The sequence below is a fragment of the Pongo pygmaeus genome, chromosome 3 (assembly GCF_028885625.2).
Source record: "Pongo pygmaeus isolate AG05252 chromosome 3, NHGRI_mPonPyg2-v2.0_pri, whole genome shotgun sequence".
Lineage (NCBI taxonomy): Eukaryota > Metazoa > Chordata > Mammalia > Primates > Hominidae > Pongo > Pongo pygmaeus.
Window position 1 is genome coordinate 119,060,589 of NC_072376.2, and position 15,453 is coordinate 119,076,041.

General features: G+C 35.2%; 1 protein-coding gene across 1 annotated transcript; it reads right to left on the reverse strand.

Annotated features, from left to right (window-relative positions):
* Positions 1–3,796: 3,796 nt before the first annotated feature.
* Positions 3,797–15,200, reverse strand: GIMD1 (GIMAP family P-loop NTPase domain containing 1). Its single transcript, XM_054484096.2, has 3 exons — positions 15,098–15,200; positions 13,404–13,798; positions 3,797–4,852 (listed from the first exon to the last, which is right to left on the reverse strand). Exons 1-3 carry the CDS (start codon positions 15,162–15,164, stop codon positions 4,592–4,594), a joined length of 723 nt encoding a protein of 240 aa, XP_054340071.1. The 5' UTR covers positions 15,165–15,200; the 3' UTR covers positions 3,797–4,591.
* Positions 15,201–15,453: the final 253 nt, after the last annotated feature.

Here is a 15,453-nt window from a genome sequence, read left to right on the forward strand (position 1 = left end):
TCTACTATTTGTATATTGAATTAAAAGAGCTAATGATAAACTGCCAGGATATATGCAATGTAAGTTATAAGAAAGGACTCTTGAAACAAAAGGGACAACCTGCAAGGGGGAGTCTTGAATTAAATAATTAAATATCTGAGCACAATCTAGTAATATGGTGAAAGGAAAAGCATTCCAAAGTCCACTTTTCTGGGGAGGATAGGAGAAAGAGAACTAGGGCAGAAATGGAAGTATTGTAAGAGTCCTATTTTAATAGTAGGAAATTCTTGATAAGGGAAATAGTTCATACTGTGTCATCAGGCAATAGTAGAGAAGTATGTACATGGTTGTGAATTCAGGGGCAAGAAAATAATCTTTAATGAGGGTGAATTAGAATAGAACTTCCAAATTATCAAGGGGAAATATTGAATTAATAGCAATGTTATCAAGGTAGCAAAACTAAGGAAAAGAAAAAATACAATAAATACACTAATATAAAATAATAAACATAATGTAATATTCTGTGTCCTAGTAAAGGATGATTTAATATCATGGGGTGTCATTTACCATACACACACACACACACACACACACACACACACACACACACACAATAATTTTTTTTAATTTAGGAAAAACAATCTAAGAACATGTATGAATGAATGCCTGAGTATAACCAGAAAATATTTTGAAAAAAGAAAACAAATTTGACCTCCTAGATATCAAGGAATGATATAAAATTATTATAATTAAATCACTGGTATTGAGAACAATATAAATAGGTAACAGAATAGGATTTAGAATGCAGGATAAATCCAGAAATAGATCCAGGATATACATTTCAATCTCTATATCTAGCTACCTACCTACCATTTAAGTAGTAAAAGGATGAATTAATAAATAGAACAAATACAACTGGTTACTCATCTGAAAGAAAGTAAAACTAAAACCCCAGCTATATCATGTACACAGAAATATATGACTATAAAAAATTTCACAAATTTAGTTTGGCAAAACTTACCATACAAAGTTAAAGGACAAATAATAGATTTGAAAAAGCAATTGTTACTCAGAGGACAGACAGAGGGTTAATGTCCGTAACATACATAGAGCTCTTCCATTTGCCAAGCAAAAAGTAATCCAATAGAAAAAAAAAATGACAAAAGGACAAAGGATGTGAAGAGCCAATTCATAAAAGACTAAGTCTAAATTACCAAAATGCTTACATAAAAATGTTCCAAATACATAAAATCGTTCCAATTGGGAAATTCAAATAAAGTAACAGTGGGCTGTGGTTTTACATTTATTCAACATGTTAGCAATAGGTGTTCAAGATGATAACACCTATTGATGGGGAGAAGACAACTCACATTGTTGGAAATCAAGTTTATCACAATATTTTTGCAAAGAATCTGTTAAGATATATTAAATGTATATATACTTTGACCCAGAAATCTCACTCTTCGGAATATAACTTACAGAAAAAATAGTATTAACTAAAAATATATGTACAAGAATAGTTCCTTGAGCATTGCTTTGGGTGACAGAAAACTGGAAAGCTCATCAACAGAGGAGCAGTTGCATAAATTGTTACATAAACACCGTGAAATGTTTTGCAGCCTTTAAAAAGAATGAATTTGGGCTATATTTTAGGTTTGGAAAAATTTAAATGAGGTGGTGTTGAGACAGCCAAGTAAAAAGGGCTCCCGGAGAATCTCCAACTGGCCTGCACACAGAGAGGACAAGGTGGAGCCGCGGGAAGTTCTTGTTGTTTGCAGAGAGGAGGAGCCTAGCCTCTCCTGTTACTGGGTGGCAACCTGGGATTCAGTTGGTGAGATGGGGGCCCATTAACAGGAACCCCTCTCACTTTGCTGAGGTTTTTTTCATTTTTCACCCAATAAATTCCGTTTTTCTCACCCTTCTATGTGTCCATGAGCCTAATCTTTCTTGGTCGTGTGACAAGAACCCAGTTTTTAGCTGAAACGAGGAGAAAGTCCTACAACAGTGTTAAAGTGAAACAAAAATATATTATGAAGAGTGTAATACAAAAACTTGTTTTTAAGTTGAAAAGCCCTGTATATTTTTATGTGTTTATATGTGCTGTGTGTGGGTGATTATCTGGACATGAAGAAAAATAGAAACAGTGGACACCAGGCTTTTGGTTGGCATCAGTTATCTGTAATGGGCAGATTTGCATGGAGAAGAGGAGAGAGGTAAAGGCAAAGCAAAAAAGCCACATAAGACTGCTAAAAGAAAATAAAGTATGTAATACTACCACATTTAAGTATTTATGTGAAAATGTATGTGTGTGTATATACACACATGCATACACAGTAGGAACACCTTATCCAAAGGGAATATGTTCCAAGGCCCTAATGGACGCCTGAAGCCAAGGAGAGTACTGAGCCCTAAACATACTATGTTTTCCTATATGTACATTCTTGTGATAAAGTTTATTTTGTAAATTAGACACAGTAGGAGATTGACAAGAATAACTAAAAATAAACTAGAACAATTACAACAATATACTGTAATAAAAGTTATGTGAATGTGGTATCTCTCTTAAGAAACCTTATTGTATATAATATTTCCAGATTGCAATTGACCACAGGTAACCGAAACCACAGAAAGTGAAATCACAGATAAGGGGTGATACTGTATTTGCAAATATAAAAATAAATAATTCAGGGAAGAATATCACAGAAATCTTCTTTGACCAAAAGCACCTCTCTATTCATCATCAATATCAGGCCAGCCTCACAGAGCTTAAATCCTTAATGTTCTGCACCATATATATTTCCTGAAACTAACTAGTTTTTGTTTTCTAGAAAAGTTAACTGACAACACATAAATGAAGCATATGAAGAACTTAACACCTGAATTCTTTTCCATCCTCCTTTTCTCCACCAGTCACCATTGTTTCAACTTCTTAGCATCAAGTCTCTTTCTCTGTCCCAAGCACCACCAACCCGTGGGGCAAGTGTCAGTTCTCACTGCACTTCCAAACTCTGCCCCATTGTTGAGTCTCCCACTTCTCAGTCCAGGGCCCACAGCATAGGAGAAAGAGGTCATGCAAAGAAATAAGTGAGATGTTGTTTTAAGTTGGAATCTGTATTATGCTTTCCTATAGAAACATTTTATAAATCTAGCACAAATTCAAACGTGTACTGGAGTTCACATAATATTGTGCATTAAAGTAGGCTTTTGAAGACTACTCTGGGAGAATAACCACTGGCTGTAATCCTGTTTCTAATGGAAAATCCAAATCCAGTATATTGTACACGAAAAAAAAAAAACCTTATAAATTAGCTTATAAGAACAAACTGTAAATTGAGAACTATCTTTGTGAAAAAATTTTATAAATTATGAAGTTCATATACAAATATTTATGAAAGTGATCTACTTTTGACTTGCTGGTGGACTTCACTCTTATGACTGATTGGAATTATTTTCCTTCAATTTTCACTGCTACCATTGGGACCATCCTGAAGCTCTCCACTAAACCATAGTGGCCAACCTTCAAAGGTAGAAGGTCTTTAGTGAAGGCTTTATTCATAGTCAATTATCACAATTGTTATACTCATTTTTGCTAAAGGGCTTGCTCTGAGTTTTTACCAAATGTTTCCAAACTGAAATAGAAACCACAGGTTACAAGGAAGTGGAAAAGAAAATTAACATATTTTAAGCAACTACCATGTACCATGGCATTTAATCATCACGATAACTATGAGTAGATATTCCAAAGAAGGAAACAGACTCTGACAAGTTTAAACAATTTTTCTTTTCTGGCATCAAGTAAGCAGTGGAGCTAGTTCCTTTTTTAATGGATAATAACTAATTATTTTTAACTTTTATTTAAATATAGCATATACAAGTAGTTTATAAATCACAAGTGTTTGTTGTTGCATTTTCACAAAGTGAACAAATCCTGTGAAACCAGGCTCCAAAACAAGAGAACAAAAGAACATGACCAGAATCTCAGAAGCCACACCAAGTGTAACCTTTCACTCACAATCCCCTCCCCAAGGTTAACCACTCTCCCAATTTCCAGCACTTCTACCATCAGAGTAGTTTAGATTACATTTGTTTTACTGTTTTTGAACTTTCTGCACATGGAATCATGGAGTATGTACTCTTTTATAAAAGTCTGGCTTATTTTTCAACATTATGTTTGGGCAATTCATTGGTATCGTTACATATAGTTGAGCTTGCTAATTCTAATTACTTATTCTAATATCCCACTGTGGGAACATACCACAATTTACTTAACCATTCTAATATTAATAGACATTTGAATAGTCTGTATGTTTAGCTTTTGAATAGTAGTTCCATGAACATTATTGTGCATACATGTCTTCTAGTACACAAATGTACACATTTATGTTGGATATACACTTAGGAGTGTAATTGCTATGTCATGGGATTTGCATTAGAAATCTTGAATCATTGATGTTCTTTTTAACTTCTAGTTTTCCAAAGTGGTTATATCAAGGTACACTCTCACCAGCAGCATATCAGAATACTTATGGTCCACATTCATGTCAATAAAGGCATTCTTTGTAGCTAGGTTTCTGACTCCAATACCCAATGCTCCTTTCCTTTCACCTAAATTTTATTTAAAGGTAAGAACTTGGTAACAATTCTCTTTTATAAATTCCATGATTCTTTCTAAGATTTTCCTTCTTTGTTCATTGAGTGATTTTCCTTTTTTGTACTGGAAAACATATTTGTGCTGAATAGAATTTAGCAGTGTTATCAGGGTATCAGAGGCCTCATGTAAATATTTATCTTCAGTAAGCCCAGCCTCTTCTATTTTTTCTGCATGGGTAAAAAGAATGGCTGTGTAATTCATCCAAGCACGTCCAAGAAGTTCCTGAAAGAGAGAAGTTAGATAACTATTGAACTTGAACTATATTCCTCAAAAATGAGTGAAGGATTTATTACGGTCCAATATAGATAGCCAGCAGATCCATATTATTATGTTTCTGAAAGCTGATATACAATATAGGAAATGAAGACAAGGTCAAGTATTGTAAGTAAATGGAGGGAAAAGGCTTGACTTTCTGAAAAAGGCAGGATTAAACAGAGAATTAAATTCTCTCTTTTATTTTACTATGATAATTGATATATACAGAACCTCAAAACTGCATATTATCATTGCTGCATAGATTTTTCAACATTCAGTAATCATTTATACTTGTCTGACTACCTGACTCCATTAAAGCCACTGAATTTAAGTCAGAGGACCTTAGTGAAGGGAATTGTTTTATCTTTTACTTTTTGTAGAAATGTGTTATCATTATCATTAAAAGCATCTACTAAAGATATAAAATTACATAATCTGTTAAGAATCTATTGATTAATCAGGTGACATGTAATGGAAAAGCTAAGATAAAAATACATTTGGCGATTTGGACAAACCACAAAATATTATAACTGCGAGTCTCATCTTCCTGACTTCGCATACTTAGAATGGAACCCAATTTATCTGATGACTTCCTCTAATGTGGTTGAAAAACATTGAAGACTGGCATTCCTTTTTTTAGTAATGTGGAAGTTGGTTATGTAATAAATTCTTGTTTGATTAGTGAATATAAGCTGATATAAAGCAGAAGTAACAGCATGTGGCAAATTGTTCATGTAATATAAAAGGCATCTAGAAATAACGCTTGAACTTTTTGGGATATTTCTAAAGTTACATGAAATCACAATGTGACAACAAAATAACATTACCTCCATTCTGAACACTCCTATTACCAAAATATTTCCAAAGCTACTACCAGTTTATAGCAAGAAAAATACAAAATGCCTAGGAATAAACATAATAAGAAACACCCAAGACCTCTAATACTCAGAAGAAAGAAAGAAGGGAGAAAAACTAACATTTAGTGCCAGATATTATGCTAAGTACTTTACATGCGTTACCTCTTTTGAAGCTTAATGCAATTCTTTGTGGGAGATACTATTATTATCTCCATTATGATATTGGCAAACTGACTTATAAAGACTTTGAGTTATATATAGTAATACAAACTCTGGTTTTAAAAAATTATTGAAAATATTGAAAGACAGTCTGGGAAATCATTTTCAATGTACCTAAAAAATACAGGATTAGAATTTATAATATTGAAAAATTGAAAAGAAAGAAATAAGAAAACAGAAAAGGAAGAAAAGAGAAAGGAAGGAAGGAAGGCAAGCAGGAGTAAGGAAGGAAGGAATCTGGATAGGTAAATCTAACATGAAAATACTCGTGAGAACTACAGGACAAAACATTTAAAATTAGAAACATCACAATCATGGTCACCAATTACAACTGATACAGTCTGGCTTTTATCAGATTCATTTATTTATACATCAATTTTTACAACTTCATAGTGAACTCTTTGAAGGCAAGATTCATGTCTTTCCATATCAATCAAAGCTTTTAGCACATTGTAAACTCTCAGTAAACATCTGTTAAATTAATTTGGAATTTAGACCCTCATTATCATCTCAAATAGAAGGCTTAGGGTTCTATTTATTTCTTTTGAGGGTTTGGTTTTGAAGTATAATTAATCTTTGTAAAGCTTCTTTTTTTTTTTTTTTTTTTTTTTTTTTTTTTTTTTTTTTTGCAGTTTATCATCATGAATTTGCCTGTAGTCTGGACTATTTTCTATTCAGAGGGACTTTTTCAAGGAATAGGCCCAAACTTTTTCTTCATATGTGTTCAAAATTTTTCTATGTACACCCACCATAGAATAACTGCATATTTCTATTCCTTCTAAAAATACCCTGCTTAAAGTTTCACGATCAGTATATTAGGGAATAATTACTGTAATAGATTCTAAACTTTAAAAAATAAATTTTTAAAAAATTAGTATCCATATAATGTCAACATCCCATTTTGCCTAATGGTAACATAGCAAAATTAGCAGACCTCTTTAGAGTTTGTCGTATATTCAATATATTGTTAACAGGTCTCTGCTGGAAGAGGAGTCACAGAGTTGCAAAGTAAATGAGCAGTGATGTTATGGGTTGAATTGCATCCTCCGCCAAACTCATGTGTTGAAATTCTGATCCCCAGTTCTTCTGGATGTGATCTTACTTGGAAATAGGGTCATTGCAAATATAATTCTTTAAGCTAAGGTCATTAGGGTGAGTCCCTGTCTAGTATGATTGGTGTCCTTATAAAAAAGGGAAATTCGGGCAAAGACGCAAGTCCCGGGAGAGTGCCATGCGTACGTGAAGATAGCCATTTTACAAGCCAAAGAAAGAAGCCTGGAACAGATCTTCTCTCACAGCTATCAGAAGGAGCCAACCCTTACAACACCTTGATTTCAGACTTCTAGCCTCCAGAACTGAAAGACAGTAAATACCTGCTATTTATGCCACCCAGATTGTGGTACTTTGTTACAGCAGCCCTAGCAAACTAATGCAAGTGACTAAAAAAATTAATAAAGTACTAAGTATACTAGATCTGGGCTCTGGGAATACAGCGATCCCTGGATCATTTGCATCAGAATCACCTGGGAGGCTTTCTAAAAATGCATCAGAACCATTAGGGCTGGAGCCTGGAATCTGAATTTTATAAAGCATTTTAGATGATTTATTCCTTCTGCAAATATTTATTGAGGGTCTACTTTGTTCTAGGCATGTTCTACATGGTAGGGACAGGTGTGGAACAAGACAGACATATTCTGTTTACAGTTAGTGGAGATTTTTATGTACTAAATTAACTTGGGAAGGGAGACAGACAGGAAAGAAATACTTTGAATTTGTTTCAATTGCAAGTGTACTAGAAATTATGTTAGCATTATAAAGGTGATCATTTTGCCCATTTTGGGGTGGAGGTGGGAAGTAAGGGTAAAAAGGAAAGATCAGACAAAGTGTCTTGCATGTGATGATGCAGTGACCAGATTCTTAAAAAATACGTAGGAATTAACAAGGTAATTAATGTAATCAAGCATGATTGAGATTGTACAGCATTGAGATTTTATTTCTAAACAAGTACAGCTATTGATCTTTGATCACTCTTATCTCTGAAAGATTATCAAATTTAGAGCCAAGTACGCTATGAATATGGTCATACTGATTGTCAAATATCAAAATATTTTCATACAAATTATTAAATAGCTACTGCTCTTAACTCCTTGAGAGCCATCCTAAACTTACCCTTAGATATGTATTGGCTGATGTGTAGATCATACTTGTTATTAAATATTTTTGAGCCCCAGTGACTTAATGGATAAGGTATTTGCCTCCTTAAATATTTTTGAAATACAGTATTGCTACAATAAAAGTGCATGCTAAATAAACTATTTGGCACAAACAGTCCTTTCTTGAGTTATATATCATAACACAGAATTATTTTCTTTCTAGGTTAGTACTTAATGAAGTAAATGGTTTAACTTTCATAGCATTTCTTTTGTTCCTGTTTTTCTGTATTGTAACATTAACATGTTCCCTTTTGGTCTCCACCAGACATTTCCCATACTTTAAACCACAATCTCATTCAGAGAAAATGAGTTAAAGCACCTAAGGATAATAGATTTGTAAGTGCCATGCCACTTAAAAGTCCATGTGTTCAGCCACTAGGAAGTTTTTACATATTTATAATTATTTATGAAAGGATGCTCATATCTTAAACTGTGAGAGAAATTGCACTTTTGAATTACTGCCAAAAACAGAAGAGAACGGTTGATTTAGCTTAAAATCTTTAAGTCGATTTTGGCCAGAAAATAGTTGAATATTTGAAAGTAGTGTTGCTTGCTGAATAGTCATCATGTTAGTGGCCAAACATGTTCTCTATGGACCCAGAGAAAGAATAATTACAGTTGATTGATACCTCACATAAAAATCCAAAAGCAAGATAAGTTAATGTAAGTTATCTGGTGTTAATAATTTAAATATAGTACTAAGCTAGATGAAAATTTTACAATCAATCATGAATTGTTTGGTTTGAGTGCTAGTGGGTATGAGTCCATTTAGTCCTTTTGGGACTACTGGTTAGGATATAAACTTTGTTATCCAGGAATTATGTTCATTTTCCCAGGACCTCACCAGCCCTGCCCCATTTGTTTGTGGTTGATGAAATCATAGCATCTGGACTTTTTAGGGGGAAACAAACAAAAAAAAAGCCAACTATTACATCAACTGAGAAAAAAATTATCACGGAACAAGAGGACAATCAGGACCTTTTTTATATACTTTATGCTATTCCCTTACTCTCACCCCAATTAAAACATTACATTTTCCTTTTCAGAGAGCCAAAGCTGAATGATAATTTCTCGTTAGGCCAGATCCAGAGAATATTCGACCTCAGAGATCATCTGTATAAACTGCCTCATTTTACAGATGAGGGTATTGAGGACTTGTGGTGTTAAATGACTTGGCCAAAGTCATATGGCTGATTATTGACAGGCTTGGACCTGGAACCAAGGTCCCCCATCTTTCCCACTAAATTGGGGCTTTTCAATTTAACCATACTAAGCCAGTGAAGATTTTTCCAGAGTTTTTTTCTAAATTAATAAAAAAACTTACTTCTTATGGTTAGAAGTCAGGGCCACGTAAATTTGGTTTTACTCTTATTTTCTTCGTAAGTCTACCAGGATAAACCTAAAAAACACTATTTCATAATTTTAGGATAAGACAAATACTAACAATAAAATAATAATGGCCAGAGCTATTTGCTGTGTACTAGCCACGTGCCTGTGCCTAAGCTATATCATTTACTGTTAAAAGGGCATTAATCCCACAAGTAACCCAATGAAGTAGACACTACTGTCTTTCTCAATTTACCAATGAAGTTTAGAGAAGTTACTTGCCCCAGATCACAAAGCAAATAAGTAGCTAAGACTTGAATACTTTAGAACCCATCTCTTAATCTCTATGCTAGCTTGCCCATATCTAGTAGTTCATTTGAATGAGTACTCATTCACAATCTCGGTAGTGATCATAACAATAAAAACAACAATACTAGTAATACTTTACCATTTTCTGTGACCTGCTGTAAGTAGGCACAATGCTGAGCATGATGTATTTATTAAATATAATGCTCAGAACTCTTAACATACATAAAATTATCTCCACATTACAAGTAAGGAATTGAAACCAAGAAAGTTTTAGTAACATTTATAGTCATACACCTATAAAGTAATTAGGCTTGTTTTTTTAACTAAATTCTAACAACTAAGCTCATAGTCTTCATTTAGTATTTTCAGGCTCTGAATTAGCTTTTCCGAGCTTTTTGTAAACACATTCGTCTGCAACATCAACAGTTCGGTTGTTGATTACGAAATAAAAGTACATGCTTGAAACTTGCTTGTACACAGTAATAATACAGAATACCATAATAGTGGGGGGGGAAATGGACCATAGGCAACACCTAGGCACAATTCCTAGTGCAGCTTGGCTGTATGCCAGCTCTTTCCTTGAGGTGACTATATTATATCTTCTCTGATTCATTATTTGTGGGTTTATAAACATTCAAATGAGATTCCAGATAATATTTGAATAAATTCTTCCTTCTATTTCTTGATTTTGGGGACATGACTCACTAATATCTCTTTCATTTTACTGTAAATTAATAAAGGCCTAACAAAAAGAAAAAGTGATCATTTGGGGAAAATATTTCCATTGTCACAGCCAATAGCACATAACTCCTCAGCAAAATATTAGAGTACAAATTGGGGAAGATATTTAAAGAGACAACAGGGAGGCATGGGAAAGAAGTTACTTCTCTGACTCTGGCTTGGTAGACTCCTTCTACAGCACTAGTCAGTGCCCCTGCAAAGGGGTAAAAGAAAGAAGGCAGATACTCCATACTCCATTTTGCATCAGCCAGGAAGAAAAAGAAATCCACAGTGTGCCTGGAACCTGAGGACCTAACAGCTTCTTGCTCCTTCCTAACAGCTGCTGGTCCTGTTGAATATTCAGACACTCTGCAACTGCTTCCAATCTGTGAGCACATACAGATGGCTGCCACCAGCATCTGAGGAACCTTCAGGAAGATCATAAACAGCCAGCCTGTGCTTAAGTGACCATCAACCAAAGACCGTAGCAGAACCCCGGAATAGGTCTGCAGTGCTCCCAGGGATCATAGGCCACTCAAGATTATTAAACCTTGGCTGCTGATTTTCTTGGGAGACAGAAGTTATTTATTTCAGAAAGAAATATTTGAGATCTGAGCTTTGCCCTAGCTCATCTCCTTGCTGCCTTCAATTCCTGAATTGCACACTGATTTGGAAGGCAGCTGTAAGAGAAGGCTATATGCCAAATATTGTTTTAAAAGACCAAAGACATGTATGAATTGAGTTCGCATACATAAAAAAGCCTCACAGATGACATTATTGTCCTATATCCTAAAACTAGTAAAACCTATTTTCAAAATGTATGTCATTTAAAATAACCTTTTGGGCTCAGCATAGGTTCATGGTAGGGAAATATTGAGACGTATGGAAAGAGTCAGGGTAGCTTTTGAAAAAGAGTTGTTTATGTGTTTACTGCATTTACTGAATTATATCCATCTATAGCCTCATCTAAATGTTTAATAATAGCTTTAAATGAATTTTTAAGAACTGTCTAAACATTATACTGATGTCATGGATGCAGGCTTCCCACCACTTGATTTCTACCAGAAACATTGCTTGAAATACAGGCTTTTCATAATTTGGAGGAGGCTTGTGGGCTTTCTTAGATCTCATATTGTTTCTTGATTGCAATCATCTTCTATTCTTCTTTACTTTTGTATAGCAGGTCCTTGGTTTTTCAGGAGTTACATGATGAGCATTTTTTATGCTCTTGTCACCCTGATTTTTCCGCTAGTTTCTTGTGTTTATATATATGGCTGGGTTTTTTTTTCATTTTTAGAAACATGCACAGTTACTGAAAAACAATGCGTATATCTGTCATGTAGAAGTATTTTTTCTAGTTAAAGGAAAAAAAATCTTCATTAAAACAAAGTAACTATCTTTCTGGGCTGTAACAGGGCCTATGTCAGTATGAGCTGAGACTGAACCAAAAGAAGGGTAGCATTTTTACAAGTTCTTCTTGAACAGAGAAGATCTGTTCACCATTCTGTATAAAGTTTAACTGTGGAGCTTCTAGTAGACCTGGTATCTCTGAGCTCAGTGACTCACTGAGGCTCTTGAGTAATACTAGTGAAGTCCGGCAGCTAAATTTAGATTGAACCAGACTGAAGAATCAACAGATTGAATAGAATAGAGCAGCTCAATGAATAGTTTCCAGGAATTGTTAGTAATAATCTACACAGGGCTGTGTGGACTATTGTTAGTAATAGTATACACAGGGCTGTGTGGACTATTGTTAGTAATAGTCCACACATCATATATACGTACACACACGTACACACACACACAAACACACACAAACTCCCAACTCCCTCTGTCTCCTAGCTGTGGTCATGTCCAGGCCTCTTATCCAGCTCCTCTCCTTATTCACAGTTGGAGACTGTGAATAAGCCTCCAACTTAGTGACCTATAATGAACGAACAAGCAAACAAATTGGAATAGACCACCAGGGAAAGGTGGCATGTGTTATTTATGCTCAACCTGAGGTCCCTGTGGTCTCCTTTTGGCTAGAATGGAGCAGTCACTTATGCTACAGCTGATAAGGCAAGCAAAGAATTTGAAGTTCCTAATTGTTTTCCTATGAATAATGCATAACTCTCCCTTGAATGTTCACTATGACTTAAGTCTTATGAAACCCCCTCTTATTCATTATACTACTTTGGCACTTAATGCATTGCTTTTTCTGGTTTGTTTATCTAATTTTCCTCTTCTAGACTGTAAACTTTCTGAAGGAAGGGCTCGTGTCTCATTTACCAGTAATTAAGCACTGTTTAGATGCTCAATAGAGTGTTCAATGACCAAGTCAGTGAATGAGCACCCGTTTCTTGGTGAACTATAAGAGATTGTCCCTTTGATGCTGAATGGATGCAAATCAGTGTTTAAGTTCAGCGGTTCTAAGACCTGACTGTTTTTGAGAAATACATGGAAAATTATGAAAATACAAATATGCAGGCTCCACTCCTGAGATTCTGTTTCAGTATGTTTTGGATCAATCTTCTTTAACAAACAGCCCAGTTGATTCTGATGCAGACAGTCCAGGGACAACATGTTACAAACCTATTTGGGTTTTTTGTTCTAGGAGTTTGAGGCTTGGCTAACCTCTGAGGTTTAATATCTCAATTTTTTTCTCTACAAACCAATTGTAAAATGACTGATTGGGTTCCTCTGAAGAAAGTCATAAAAATGACTCGGGAAAATCAAATAATTTTACTGACTATTCCTAGGTGACCAACACTTAGTTGTATAAATTATTATTTTTACCAGTTCATGGTAAATGATATTATTATTATTATACTATTAGGATAATGTCCTCCAAGAAGTAATAATGGCATTAGTGTAATTGCATCTTAGTATTACCTGGATCATCTGGACTGGGTCAGTTACTTCCTGCCCACAGAAAGGCACATCTGCTCTCTGAACCAGGAGTGCAAGGTGGAGACCCCCTTGCCCGAAATGATGTGCCAGAGCCTCTTTGACTTCCTGTTTCACATACTTCTTGCTCAGCCTGCTGTGTGGATAACTTGGAGTGTCCAACACCTGGACCTGCAGGGCTACCTCTAGCCCACCTCGACGCATGAAGCTGTGGAGGTGACAACTGCGGCCCAGGCTACAACATGTGGTCACAGAACAGGGAGCAAATCTGCTGTGAAAGTCTGTGCTTCCCAGCAGAATGTTTCCAGCAGAACTTTTTCCACTCTGAGTCATGCCAAAGAGGGCCAAGTTGATGGTCATCTTGTTGGGGTCTGTCATGGCTGTAGGAAAACAAAGGCATAGCACACATAATTAGGCTTCTACATTCCCCCAATGTAAGGTTTCTTACCTGGCCTGGTTGCACTCCAAGTACGATTTTAGATTTGTTTTCCCTTCATTCGTAGTGACTAAAGCATGGAGGAGGACTGCTCCACTAAAGTGGAGATGCCCCAGCGATAGAAGGGAATGTGGAAATAATATCAGTAGTTTACAATGAGAAGGGAGAGAGAAGTCAAATACAGATAAGGAAGGATTTAGGAAACAGTAATTGCAGAAAACGAGGGAAAAAAATCCCAAATTACATGAAGATCATATAAACCATGTTTAGGAGAAATATGTTAATTCATCAATGTGGTAGGTGAGTTGGTTTAGGAAAAGGTGTTGAAGTTCCAGAGCTCAGGGGCAAAGCTAGCAGTAGTATTTAAAAGTTATTCACTATTGGAGAAGTAAGAATAGAACAGTAGAAGAAATAACTCTTCTTGCTTTCTAACAACATCCCCCATCTTCCCACTTCCCGACCCACTGCCTGAATACACAAGTGGTGTCTGCAAAAAATCATCCTTCCTGATTTCCTGGATGCTTCTTTCCTATGAAATATGAATAATGTTAAAGAAGACTTCTGTTTCTGCTTACCAAATTTTTTTTTTTTTTACAACCAGGGAACATTGGTGAAAATACAAACTACTTGTAATTTCTGTTATAAAATAATTAATAAATCATTTCTATGGTCCATTAGTGTAAGTGTTGGCTCTTTAATAAAGAAAGTAAAGCCTAACATATTGGGCAGCTCAGTTAGAAGGGGGGAGAATCTTGGGAGAATCTATTCCATGTACAATACCTGTACAGTGGCCGATCCTTTGTACACAGCATGATCCCCCATAGCATTTTAAGGTCATTAATCATTTTCACTAGATTTATAAGCAGAGTTACTTGCCAATTGCTAAAACTGCCCACGCTACTGATTCAGAAATAAAGACATTTTAATATTGCGTATTTATTATTTTTGCTTAGATCTTGTAGCTTTATTACACAGTTTTAAGTACTGCAGGTCCTTCTTGTCCTTTAATGCCCCTCACTCCATTATACCCACACGCTAATGTGAACAACTTGAAGGAGCTTCATACCTCCATAAAAAGACACTCATTTTGCGGGTCCCTCCAGTTCACACCAGCTCTCCCAGCTCATTCAGTGGTGTCAACTGCAGTGAGATGCAGTCAATTTCTTTTTACTCCTAAATCAGGGTGTAATGTTTTTAGAAAATTAATTATGCAATCTCAATCCATTTGCTATATTTCACTTACCTTTTCCAGTCTTGAAAATGCTTTCTCCATAAAGACGTCTCTCACTCTGGCACAGTTGTTCTTTCATATGAGCTTTCACCTTCTGATAGCGTTATTGTACCACTCTGGGACTGACACCGTATGTATTTTATTTAGTTAATTTATTACCAGACAGCCTCTTTATAAATGATTAGTTGTCTTCCCCTAATCAGCACTGACTTTTTTATGACACTTGACAGACTTGTAATTTTAATAGGTACGGAAATATTCTATTTTTAGTATTTTTTTATTTTGTGCATTTCTTATAGGTAACAACTTATTTATAGCAGAAAGAAATGCAATATGGGTATTAAACAGAAATTAGACATTCTTTAGCA